This window comes from Cavia porcellus, unplaced genomic scaffold (assembly GCF_034190915.1).
Source record: "Cavia porcellus strain 051 isolate PalLab524CR breed Dunkin Hartley unplaced genomic scaffold, mCavPor4.1 scaffold_16, whole genome shotgun sequence".
Classification (NCBI taxonomy): domain Eukaryota; kingdom Metazoa; phylum Chordata; class Mammalia; order Rodentia; family Caviidae; genus Cavia; species Cavia porcellus.
The window spans coordinates 2,050,913-2,063,560 of NW_026947499.1; the positions used below are offsets into that span (position 1 = coordinate 2,050,913).

The 12,648-nt window shown below is 60.6% G+C and overlaps 1 protein-coding gene across 3 annotated transcripts in view; it reads left to right on the forward strand.

The window, feature by feature from the left end:
• The window catches only part of Tmem132d (transmembrane protein 132D), a 444,208-nt gene extending 434,341 nt beyond the window's left edge, over nt 1-9,867 (forward strand). For 2 of the 3 annotated variants that reach the window (XM_063225470.1, XM_063225472.1), the window contains exons 8-9: nt 131-322; nt 2,878-9,867. In XM_063225470.1, coding sequence (XP_063081540.1) covers nt 131-322; nt 2,878-4,062 — 1,377 coding nt within the window. In that variant the 3' untranslated portion in view covers nt 4,063-9,867. The remainder of the gene's footprint in view (nt 1-130; nt 323-2,877) is intronic. The other variant, XM_063225471.1, reaches the window with a different exon arrangement.
• The last annotated feature ends 2,781 nt before the right edge of the window (nt 9,868-12,648 follow it).

Consider the following 12,648-nt stretch of genomic DNA (forward strand, 5'->3'; position numbering starts at 1 on the left):
CCCAAAGGTGCTGGTGGAAGGGCCCACCCGGCCCACCTTCCCTGCCACTCTCGGTGCCCCTGTGGCCCAGGTCCTGGGGAGTCGCTGGGGCGCAGAAAGCCTCTCCTTGTCCTGTCGCTTCTGCCCCCAGATCCTGTCCCCACTGTCGGACACCATCCTGGCTGAGAAGACCATCACCGTGCTGGATGAGAAGGTGACCATCACCGACCTCGGGGTCCAGCTGGTGACGGGCCTGTCCCTCTCCTTACAGCTCAGCCCGGGCAGCAACAGAGCCGTCTTCGCCACCGCGGTGGCGCAGGAGCTGCTGCAGAGGCCCAGACAGGTGAGGGCGGCCAGGCACTGCTGTGGGCTCGGCAGCCTCATGCCCTGGGGTACAGGTGCTGGGGGGTCAGGCAGGAGCAGGCCACACCGTTGTTGCCAGGACTTGAGGAGCAGACACCTGACTTCATGGTGCCTCCGTTCCCCAGCCAGAGCAGGGAGAGTCCCAAGAATAGACGGTCACAGCCACCAAGTGAAGCACCCCGCACCTGTCCTGTTCATCACAGGGACACGCAGGCGGTGACCTCGGGGTCTCACCTGTCCATGTGCTCCTGGGGGATGGAGGAGGCAGTTTACACCCCAGGCATTGCTGAGCTCCAGGCCATGGCAGCCTGGGTGACGTCCACTGCAGTGTTCGTTCTTTCTGTGAAATAATCGTGTGCTGTGTGTGTCCGTGGTGTGCTGTGTATGTGTGTAGGGTCTTGTGTCTGTGCTGCATCCTGTCTGTGTGTCTGCGGTGTGTGTGCCCCTGTGTGTGGGTGTGAGCGGAGCCCACCCTATGTTGTGCAGTGTGCACGAAGTGTGTGGTGTGTGCAGCGTGGGTGTGGATCTCGAGGTGACCCCGAGGAGGGGCTCTGGGGATGGAACGCCCCGCCTCCCTCTTCCTCTGTGGGCAGACAGGAGGACGGGGTTGACCCACAGGAATGCAGAGCTCTGGGGCGCGTGTTCTCCCACCAGCACGGTGGCCGTCGGCTGTGGCCCAGAGGGGACAGCCGGTCCTGGCCCTGCCTGGCAATGGAAGTGTCTGCTGGCCAGGCGGAGGCCAGAGGGGAGGCCCCAGCCACTCTGCAGGAGCCTCCGTCCTGCTGCACCCCGGTGGTCAGGGGAGCCTGGCTTGGAAGAAAGAAAGCAAAGCGGGGCGAGGTGGCACACTCAGGGCGGGAGGGTCACTGTAGTTCAAGGCCAGCCTGAACCGCACAGCAAGGCCCTGTCTCAAAACCAAAAGGCAAAACAAAACCAAAACCAAACAAAATTAAAACAGGAAAGCAGGACAACTTACCTAGCAGGGGTGGTCCAGGGCGGGGAGGCACAGACCCAGTGTGAGCCCCCAGTGGGACAGGTTTGGGGCTGGTCTATTTCTTCTCCCGTGCACAAGTGCCACACCCAGACATCCAGCCACACCAAGGCTGATCCAGGATACAGCAAGTGTTTAAAGATCTGTCACCGGGAAGGACAGGCTGCCCTGTGTCCCCCTCGGTCCCCTCCCTTGGAACACACTTGTCCATCGCCCCACTGCTTTCCGCAGAAGCTCTGGAGCCCTCCTTCAGGAGCGTCTTTCCGGGGGTGATGCACAGCTGGGTGAGTGCTGTGGCCACCCGCACCACCCCGTGGACAGTGGACTCACAAAAACAGCACGCTGTGTGCCCGCGCCACCATCACCAGGCCTGGCACTGTGCGACCGTGGCTCCTTCCCAAAGTCAAACTGACCGGGGCAGCCAGGACAGCGCAACTGAAGACACTCATGAGAGGGGACTCCAGAACGGCGCTGTGGCAGCGAGAAGGGTGGGACCAGTGCCCCCAAAGTGAGGGGGGTTATTCTGAGGAGGCCTCGTGGCAGTGTCTTTCACTGTAAGATTTTAAAGAATTTAAACGCCATAGTTTTCCATTACACCCAGTACGTGATCCATGGATATGGATCCCAAAGTGGGCCTTCAGCCCCGAACTTTTGTGTGTGGGGGGGAACATAGCTAAGTGTTTCCTGATTCTTTCCTCTTTCATATTCCGAAGAGAGGGCGTGGCCAGGATGGACAGGTCAGTCAGTACCGCTGAGACTGTGGCTCTGGTGACAGCTGTGTCCCATCCCCACTGGCTCTGGGGACAGGGCTACACATCCTGGCACTCTGGGCCTCCTGGGCACGGGCAGGGCAGCTCTCCAAGGATGCCGCAGGAGACAGCAGGCAGCTAGCTGCTGACCACTGTCCAGGGTGCAGGCGTCTCTGAAATAAAAAACTGGCACTGAACTGCGGGGTGTCTCAGTGACACCTGGCCGCTGCTGTTCATGAGGCAAGTGTTAAACAACAGAGCAGCACGGGTCAGAGATGGGTGTGCAGCACACAGAGCGTGACCCAGGCCCCGGGGTCTCTGGGTTCCTCCCATGGGCTGTGGGTAGTGGGCTTCTCAGTAGGAGCCGGGTTAGCAGGTCCCCAAGTGTGTCCACACCTGCTGACCCAGTGGGGAGGGCCAGTTCAGCCAGCTTTGCAGCCCCTTCTGGGGGTCCATCCTCCTCTGGAGGGGGGCCTCCCCTTGTGTTGTGAGAAGCGACACAGAGCCTTGGTGTTGATGCAGGGTAAAACTAATGCCTGCTCACTTTTTGTTTAAATACGTGAGCTGCATGAGTGACCCCACTATGCGGTGGTGTGTGGCAGTGGGGGACAGGTCCTGGACAGCCCTCAGGCAAAGCGACCCTCGATACAGCCTGGGGTCTGGAGGCCCTTTGTGGCTGGCAGGATTGCTAATCTTTTGGGGGTGCATCTTGCATCCCTGGGGGCCTCTCACCTCCATGTCTGCCCTGGTTAGAGATTCTGCAGCACAGGCTCACCACCTCGTTCTCCTCCACAGGAAGCAGCCATCAGCTGCTGGGTGCAGTTCAGCGATGGCTCCGTCACACCCCTGGACATCTATGATGGACAGGACTTCTCTCTAGTGGCCACATCCTTGGATGAGAAGGTGGTCTCCATCCACCAGGACCCCCAGTTCCAGTGGCCGGTCATCGCCGCCGAGACGGAAGGACAGGGCGCCCTGGTGAAGGTGGAGATGGTCATCAGTGAGACGTGCCAGAAATCCAAGCGCAAGAGTGTGCTGGCCACGGGCACGGCCAACCTCAGAGTGAAATTCGGTCAGAGTGATGCCAACCCCAACGCCAGCGACATCCGGCAGGCTGGGCCAGCGGGTCACCTGGAAAATGGCACAGGCAACAGGAGGCCCAGCAAGCCCCTGCCAGAGTGGGGAACCCTGGAAGGGCAGCTCCGGAGCAGCTCGTCCTCCAGGGGCCTCATGGAGGGCCGGGGCGAGGCCACACAGAGGCCAAGCTTCCCCCGGAGGCAGGGCCAAGGCAGCACGCTGGAGGACGGCGGGTCCCTGCAGACCGCCACAGTGGACCTCACTGGCTTCCCCGAGGCTGACGTCCCCAGGAGCGACGCGGAGATGGAGGAGGGTGACCCCGAGCAGGCGTCCAAGGGCCTGAGTGATCTGGAGATCGGGATGTACGCGCTGCTGGGCGTCTTCTGCCTGGCCATCGTGGTCTTCTTGATCAACTGCGTGACCTTCGTGATGAAGTACAGACACAAGCAGGTGCCCTTCGAGGAGCAGGAGGGGCTGAGCCGCACACACGACTGGGTGGGGCTGAGCCACCGGACAGAGCTGCTGGACAACCAGGCGGCCTTCGCCTCCTGCCCCGAGGAGCAGGTCACCGCCATCGGCCGGGGCATGGACTTTGAGGAGAGCAAGTGCCTGCTCCTCGGCATGGACCCCCAGCCCGGCCCCACCGGGCAGCTGCTCACACCTGCAGGATCCTTGCTTGGCGAGGGCCAGGGGCAGCACAGTGAGCCCCCGGCGTCCCCTACCTCGAAGAGAAAAAGAGTGACGTTTACCACATTCACGGCCATTGCCCCAGACGACGGGCGCGTGACCGAGAGCGCTGTGGTGACCATGAGCAGGGAGGGCGACGTTGAGTGGGGCTGCCAGGACCTGGACCTGGCCCCCGAGGGCCGCGCGGAGCCGCTCAGCTGCTCGGAGAAGGTGTAACCCGGGCCACACTCTCGGCTCTTACCTTTCGGCCTTCAATTTGGGCACCTGTGGCTGCGGTGTACCCACAAGGGAGGGGGTGACGCTGGCTGTGGGGGCCCAGGAAATGCTGCCCCCGTGCATTGCCGCCCATGGCCCGGAGGAGGATGCCTGCTCGGCAGCGTGAAGAGGTTGGCACGGTACGAGGCGAGAATTTGAAATCTCGGAACCAAAGTGAGTTTGGAATCGCCGAGCTCTGGAGAGCTCCCAGGACACCATGGCGATCTGGGTTTGATAAAATCCACATGGCTCGGAGACGCAGGGTCAGAGTCACAAGGAAGCATGGCTGGGTTGGTGGCAGGAAGCCTGTGCTGTCGGGGCCGCAGACCTGGGTGCCCCAGAGACTGTCCAAGCTGGCCCGGAGCACTGGAGATGAAGGACCAAGAGGGGACAAGTGGGAGACAGGCCCAGCCACCTGTGTAACCACACACAGAGGACACACGCAATCACACTCACATGTGCTCACCACTATGCTCAGCGAGGGCCCAGGACAGGGTCTTTCTGTAAACCGAGGTCCCTGGGACGAGGCGTCTCCATCAGGGTGAAGAACCAAGCTCTTTCCAGCAGCCTTGTCCCATGGATTGTGCACCTCGACACCCCTCAGAAGCTGGGGGTCCCTTGGGTGGGTGGTGTCCAGCGTGCACTCGATCCCCCAGGCTACCTGTCCACTCTGAAATGTCCCCTGGGAAGCTCTGGGGCTGTCGGCAGCAAGGGGATGCTCATCTTGGGGGTGCCCTGTGTTTCCAGTGGGTCCAAGCCCAAGCCATGAGCCCTGTCCTTTGGCTGCTTCTCCGGAGGGCAGAGGGGGCTGTGTGGTGACCAGTCTGTCAGCACTGGCGAGGAGAGGACAGCCTGCCCTGTCTGGGAACTTTCCTGGGGCTGGGAGACAGGGGAGGGTGGGCTGTCAGGTGTCTAGTGACCAGGATGGCCACACACCCGCAGGCTCAGCCAGGTGCCCTGGGGCAGTGGAGCCTGAGCACATCGGCCAGGCCCCAGAGAAAACCCAGCCGGAAGTCGGAATGACCCGGGCTCCTCAGAGGGTGGCAGAGCAGGTGGGGCTGGGCGGGATGGCGCGGGACCCCGGGATGCAGGGGAGTCCGCCCCTCTTCCCTGCCCCTGGTCACATCCTCCCCTCCAGCGGCCACCACGCTGGTCTCTGTCCCAGATCCCTTCCTTCTTCTCCTCTCCTCCCCTCCCCTCTTCCTGCCTGCTGGGTGACGGAGAACATGTCCCCACAGGACCCATGTGAGCTGCCCGCCCACTCATCCCCCTCCGGTGGTGCTGCTGGGGTGCTGAGGGCACCTGCCCATCCTGGGCTCCTCCTGCTCGCTCCTTTTTCTGGGTGGCACCCTTGCCCCTGAGCCCTGCCTGTCCCAGTCCTGTGCCTGCCGCCCTCCGTGTGAGGCTGGAAGAGCGTGGTGGCCATTTGCACCTCCCGCCAGGCAGATATAAAGTGCATCACCTCTTGTGTGCTGTGCTCTGTCCCCTGCCAGGGCTGCGTCCGCCCTCCCTGGTCAGCTCTGGGTAGTGAAAATGCAGATCAGAGGGCCTGGTACCTCCCAGTGACACCCTGACCATGTCTGAGGTGCCCTCTGCATCCAGGGGAGGTGGCCTGCGGTGACAAAACGGGCCGACTGTGTGCTGAGTGTCCTGCAGGACCTGGGGGTCCGCCTGTGGGTTGCAAGTGTGATTCCCTCCCGAAAGGCTGCCAAGGCAGGGAGAGCCGGTGGGCGGGCAGCTGCTGGGCTCTCTGGGGTCCTTGAATCTCCGCGGCCCCGAGATGAAGCTGGGCAGAGAGGAAATGCTGACGCCCGGCTGCAGGGATGCGGGTGCCTGGGGAAGCAGCGATGGGGACAGTGGGTGCCTCGTTCACTGGGGCGCCAGGGCAGCGGGAGCCTGAGGCACCCCGGCCCCACACCGGCCTTCCTCACCGTTGGGGGATGAACGGCCTGTAGAGCTGCTTTCAGAGCCCTGGCTTCCCCGACAGCCGGGCAGCAGGAGCCGAGGTGGCCAGCATTTAAACGCAAGACCCTTCCACCCCGGGGTGGTGGCGTCACGGTGGGTCCCCTCTGCCCGCTCCCCATCTTCCCAAGCAGAAAGCCACTTCTGGGTCCCCAGTGTCCTTGCCATTCACACAGAGAGAAACATTACTCCCATCTCTACCCCACGTGGACAGCAGACGCAGACTGGAGGGGCCTGGGTGTCCGCTAGGGCAGTGCCCAGCTTGCTGCCCAAGGTCAGCGCTGTCCTTCCACAAACACAGTGCCCAGAGTGCCATTATGTGAGCTGCACGTCCAGCTGTCCTCCTGAGCATGGATGAGGCCTCTTCGCCCCTCCCTCCTGGCCTGCAACTCCTGTACCCACCATGCTCTCTGGGTCCCCAGGGTCTGCCTCAGCGCCCCAGGGAGGCTGCACCTGCTCCCTGCCTCCCAGCCTTCTCTCTGCTGTGGGGCCCCTGGGAGCTGGCTATAAAGGGCAGCAAATGGGGTGCTTTGAACAATGCACATTTTTTTATCTCACAAAATGCAGGTTGGGAGTGCGAGAGGGAGTCCTGAGCAGAGGCTGCGTCTTCTGCGGTTTGGAGAGCGGCTTGCTGGGACCCCTTGTGCCCCTTGCCTTGTGCAGACGTCACCCATGTCTTCCTCTGTGTCCACATGACACTCCCGCGGGCCTACGTCAAAGTCCCCTTTTCTAAAGCCAGCAGGCCCTGGCCTTTCACCTGCTCACCCTGCATCACATCACTGCAAAGGAAGGCGGAGGCCCTAGTGTTTGGGGTGAATCAGCTTTCCGGGGTGGCCACACCAGGCACCGCACCTGGTGGACAGCAGCTCTGCAGGCTGAGTCTCAACTCCCAGAGTGGTGGGGTGGTCCCCCCGAGGCTGTGAGGGACGAAGGACACAGCACACTCTCCACCCCCGGGTTCCTGGCCAGGCCATGCCAGGTGTCCTGTGACTTAGGGGTGGGTCACGACTTCCGCTCCGTCCTCTCCTGCCCCCTACTGTGGGGCACTGTATCCACACTCTTCGTTCCCTCTTAAGGACACCTGTCCCTGGCTTAGGGCCCCCAATCTTGGATGACCTCATCTCACCGTGGCTAAATCTGCCAAGACCCCATTTCCCTATCAAGGCAGGTTTGCAGGTGTCAGGGTGAGGCCCCCAGCATTTTCTTTAGGAAAACAGTTCTAACCATCCCAAAGGGTCCCAAAGAAGCCCTTGGGAAGGGAGGAGCCATGTTGCTATGAATCTTTTCATGATAAGTGATCTAAAACTAGAAAGTGCCCTGAGCCCAGCTCTGTTCTCTACACCCTGTGATAGAGCCATCCTTGTCAGGAGTCAGCAAGCAACAAACCTTGCTTTGCATAAATGACTGGAGATGGAGGTTTGGATGGATGGAGTGGATGGTTTGGTGGGTAGATGGATGGATGAGTGGACGGATGGGTTAGTGAGTGGATGGATGGGATGGCTTGGTAGATGCATGGATGGCTTGGTGGGGGAGTGGATGGGTGGGTGGCTTGGTGGGTGGATGCATGGATAGATGCGTTGGTTGGTGGGTGTATGGATGGGTTGTTGAATGGTTGAATATTTGCTTATGGAGTTGATTGGGTTGGTGGATGGGTGGATGGATGGACAGACAGAAAATAATAGTTTCCATAGCATGAGTGATGCCGGCTCAGTCTGATAAATTAAAGTGACCATCTAGTGGGAGCCAGGAACTGGTCTGCTGTAGGAGCACTGATCACACTCTGCATGAGGACTTGACACTGGGCTCTTCCACTGACCCCTGTAGGGAGACAAAAATACTCCAAATGCACCTCTTTCCCTCAGAGACACACAGAAGGTCTGATCTCTTTCCTGAACCTCCCTGGCTTTCTCATGGGGCCCAGACCTCTACGGGCGAGGTAGGGTGTGACAGACCACCCCTCCTCCCCGGATGAGGTCACTTTATGGAAACTTCCCCTGCTCAGAGTCCCCCCGCCACCTTCCACCCAGCCAGTATCTCCTGAAGTACAGTTTCCTTGGAAGCGTCCACCCCCGGAAGAGGGCGGGAGGAGTCCTTCCTTCTCCTTAGCCTTCAGGGACTCGGCCACCCCGGCACCAGAGCTGGGTAGAGCAGTCGGGCTTTTTCAGCTCGTCCTGCGGTTCTGGTGGGGGCCGCTGACCAGCTCTGGGTCATAGCCACGGCTGAGGGTGACAGGTGTCACTGCTGATGAAGACAGATGAGCACCCGTGTGGGTTCTTGAGGCACACGCTGACATGTGAGATCACGAGCATCACCCCTGGGCGGGGGCGCCCCTGGGGAGCACCCCATTAGTCTCTCCCCGATGACAAGACACAGCCCTTTGCCACTCCGTGTGTGCTCAGCATGATCATCAGTGCGATAATCACAGGTGCCGCTCGCTCTTCGGGGGTTGACTCCCAAGAGCAGAGCTAGCTGGGGGTGCAGGCGGGGGCCACGTGCATGCCGAACTAGGTCATGGTCCCCGTTAGGGCTGCAGGCCTGGCCGGCAGGGGTGAAACACATGACTCATCCTGAGAACCAGCAGGTCCCCGAGGCCTAATTGTGATTCTTATTACCTGCAACGAGGCACTGTCTTGCCTTCTCGGGCCTCATTAGTCAGCTGCGGTGGCCTGCTGGGTCTGTGGAGAGGCTGCCTGGCGCCTGGTGCCCCTCCTGAGGCTGGGCTGTCCTTGCCTGCCGCCTGCAGAGGGTCTCTCAGCCCAGCACACTCGCAGCAGGGCCCCACAGGAACGGTCACCTCCCCGCTGCCTTCACACCTGACCGTGCTCCAGGCCCCTGTCCCTGCTGCTCTCCAAGACGCCCTGTCCTCTCCCGAGTGCCCCAGGAGTTGCTTTCCTGCCTTCTGCTCCTGACCCCAGCTAAGCCCCAAAGTCCAGTCTGTCCACACCGCTCAAGTGAGCCTTGTTTGCTGCAGACTGGGCTGCCTTTGGGAGCACCCGAGGGCCTCCGGGGACCCTCAGAAAACTCTTCTGGCCGGGGATTTAGCTCAGTGGCACAAGCGCCTGCCTGGCAAGTGCAAGGTCGTGAGTTCAATCCCTGGGACCAAAAAGAAAAAAAAAAAAAAAAAGAGAAAGAGAGCTCTTCCTGCGGGGGCCACCCAAGAGGGCCTCTCCTGCCCTCACCCGCACCTCCACCCCAGCTTCAGGCACCCTGGGGCTGCTCAGATCCTGGCTTCGGCTGGGCTCCAACTCCAAGCTCGTGGCTTCCTCCGGGGACTTCAGCCTTGGGCCTCAGAGGGGGAAGCAGGGAGAGAGGGCCCCGGCGGGTGCAGAGTGCGTCCCTCCTGCAGGTAGACAGAGGACCCCGGCTCCTCCCATCCCGGCCATCGTGGACTCTGGAAACCCACCAAGTCACCCGACTGCACCGGGGAGCCCTACACCCTTGCCCTTTCGGTCACCCCACAGGAGCCACGCGCAGCCCACGGCCTTGCCCCTGTCCTGCTCACCCCCTCACCCTGGCACCGCTCCTCAGGCCCCACCTCAGGCAGACCCTGCTGCTCTGTGCTGTCCCCACTTCCCCTGGGAATCCTGGCCGAGACTGTCACCTGCAGTTTACCACAGGACAGAGTCCCTGCGCCTGCGGGGCCCCTGCTGAGTGGACACCCATAAGCGCGAAGCTTCCCGGGTCACGGTTTTCTCCACGGATCAATAAACAGAATCTAATCCTACCTGTTCTTAAAGCCTCAGGGATGTGCAAAGCCCACTGCTGTTCCTTCAGTGTTTGAAAATAAATGTGGTTTAAAAATAACGAGGGTGAAGTCCTCTGGGCCCAGAGAGTCCTCTCAGGGTGTTTCAGGGAGCAGAGGCCAAGCCCACGGCAGGGCCTGGCGGGCCGGGGTGAAAGCCTTCAGGAGATCAGTGCCCTGCACACTCACGACAGCCGCTCCTCTCCCTGGCTGTGTGCTGAGCAGCCGTTACTGCCCTCAGTGTCTGGGGTCAGTGATCTGGGGTGACCTAGCTGGGTGCCTGACAGATGGGGCTGCTGTCCCTCACAGTCTGACTAGGGTGGAAGCTGAGCTTCAGCACAATCTTGGAAAGCGAGTGTTTAGGGACAGGGAAGACGCTGTAGGGGCTGAGTCCTCCCAATGTGGTGGCCAGAGTCCTCCCAACATGGTGGCCAGAGTCCTCCCAACATGGTGGCCAGAGTCCTCCCAACATGGCGACCAGAGTCCTCCCAACATGGCGGCCAGAGTCCTCCCAACATGGTGGCCTGCATCCTCAGCATGAATGACAGAATACAAAGAGGAAGCCAAGACATCTTTTAGGACCCGAGTCTAGAAATCACACTGCACAATTTCCAGTATATTCTGCCGGCTGCAGAGACTAGGCCCTTTCAGTGTGGCAGGGAGCCCCACGAGGCTCTGTGTGTGAAGAGAGGAGGATCGCCAGGTGCCATCTTGGTGGTGACCCCACTGCATTCCCAAGCAGGCTATCTCCCGGCAGCCACCCAAATGGCTTTCACCAGCCGATAGGCTGGTACCAAACAGCTCAGCAGATGACTCAGAGAGAAACCATCTTTCCTGGTGTCCCCAGAGAATCCAGAACTTGAGTTCTGTTGACTTGGGAATGGTGGCATTGGTCCACTGCCTGTATTCGCAGGGGCCAAGGACGTCTTTGTGGTCTGGCCTTTCCCTCTGTGCCCAGTTCCACAGCCCTCAGTAGAATGGCACCCTTCAAATCACAGGATCGGGGTTGGAGAAGGAGTGTTGAGCCCAGGAAAGTGTGGACTATCTTACTCCATAAAGGGGTGGAGGACAGAAAAACTCAACAGGCAACCACAGGCCCAGTCATCCCCACAGCCGCGGCCTCCCCAAGGGAGGAGAGACGGCCATGAGAATGGGGAGCCCTGGGTGAGCTGCTCGCCATGTGGTAAGCCGCCCTGGAGCCTGACACAAGGCCCCAAGCAAGGGAGCTGCTCTGACATGGTGGCTCAGGCCAGTAAGGCCAGCACGGTGGGAGGCTGAGGATGGGGGGTTTGAGCCGGCCTGGACAACTCATGAAGACCCTGTCACAAAATTAAAATTAAAATTAAAAAATGAGGGCATAGTTCATTGTGAAGGCCCTGAGTTCAAGTTCTAGTACAAGCAAAAAAGAAAAAAAAGAAAGGAGGAGGAGGAAGAGGAGGAGTGGAAAGAGGCCAGCTGTCCGGGGCCAGCACTGCTCCAGGCCCCGCCTAGGGCCAACGTGGTTCCATTCAGGCGCCTTGGCATGGATTGGGCAGACCGTGAGACCCCACTGCCACCTCCTGACGACCGCCTGGGTGTCGCCGCACCCTGGACTCCTCCGTGTCTTCCCAACCTTTGCAATATCTTGAGTATCTGAGGGCTTTGGAGACAGCTCCCCATCTGTCCGCTGGCCTCAGATGATAGAGACAAACGCCCCGAGCACCCCCGAAGCTTTGCTGTCTGCTGGTCCAGGACGGACGGGCGAGTGGCCTGAGCCATGCCTGCCAGCATGTGGGTCTTGTTGAGGAGCACAATCCTTCTCAGTCACTGTGAGTCACAGCATATGCCTGCCTCAGTGGCCCAGGGACACCCCGGATCACTATAGAGTCCAGTCAGGTCCGCAGGCTCCAAATTTCAAAGGCCTTTCTCAGAGTCACAGATCCAGCAAGTGGCAGGGCCTTGGTCATCAGCTAAGGCCACGCCAGCACCCAACACCATTTTCTACAGCACCCCGACTCTTTGGGGACCACCATAGCCCACTTCTGACCAGGCAGATGAGCCCATGGGCGTTGGCTCTCAGACAAGTGACCCGATGGCCGAAGAAACACAGGATGCCGTCACCTGTTGGGAGTGGCGGCCAGAGCTCCCCTTTAGTGTCCCTGTGGGGTCTCCAAAGCCCCCATCTGTCCACCTCCACCCTCCACCCTGATAGGTCCCCATGGCTTCCGGGGACCTCTGCCCCTTTTGGGGGGATGTGATGCTATGTCCCACTCATCAACCATCTTCTCGGGTGCAGCTGGTCCCCCCACCGTGGACTGCTGGTCAGGAAGGCATGGGTCCACTTTCCTGCTGTGACGTCCAGGACACCCTCAGCCGGGGATCTTGATGCCTGATATTTGGAAAAGGCTCCATCTCTCACAGGGTGGGAGGAGTCCCGGAAGTCCTGGGCTGCCTTTCCCTGAACCCCACCCTTGTGACGTCCTGGTCTGCACCTGTGCAGCCTCACCCTGGGGCCTGGGAGCCGGGGATCCTCTGCTGCAAGCCCTTTGAATGAGGGGGTGGCCTGCAGTAGACCACCCCAGCTACCAGCACGATGTCCTCCCCAGGGTGACTAAATGAGGTCACACACAGCACCCTCCTCCCAGACCACAGTGCAGGGGGGTGAGGACAGGGCAGCAGAGCGGCCGAGGGCCTGGCCCTGAACTCTGGCACCTCTGGGGCTGCAGGGACACCTTCCCGGCTGCCATTCTGCATGCCTTTCACAAAACAGTCATGCAGAGTGGGTTTCGGGGTGCAGAGCTAACTGTCACAGGCCTGATGCATCACTCTGGAAGGTGGTCCAGGTCTCCCCAGGCTGTATAAAG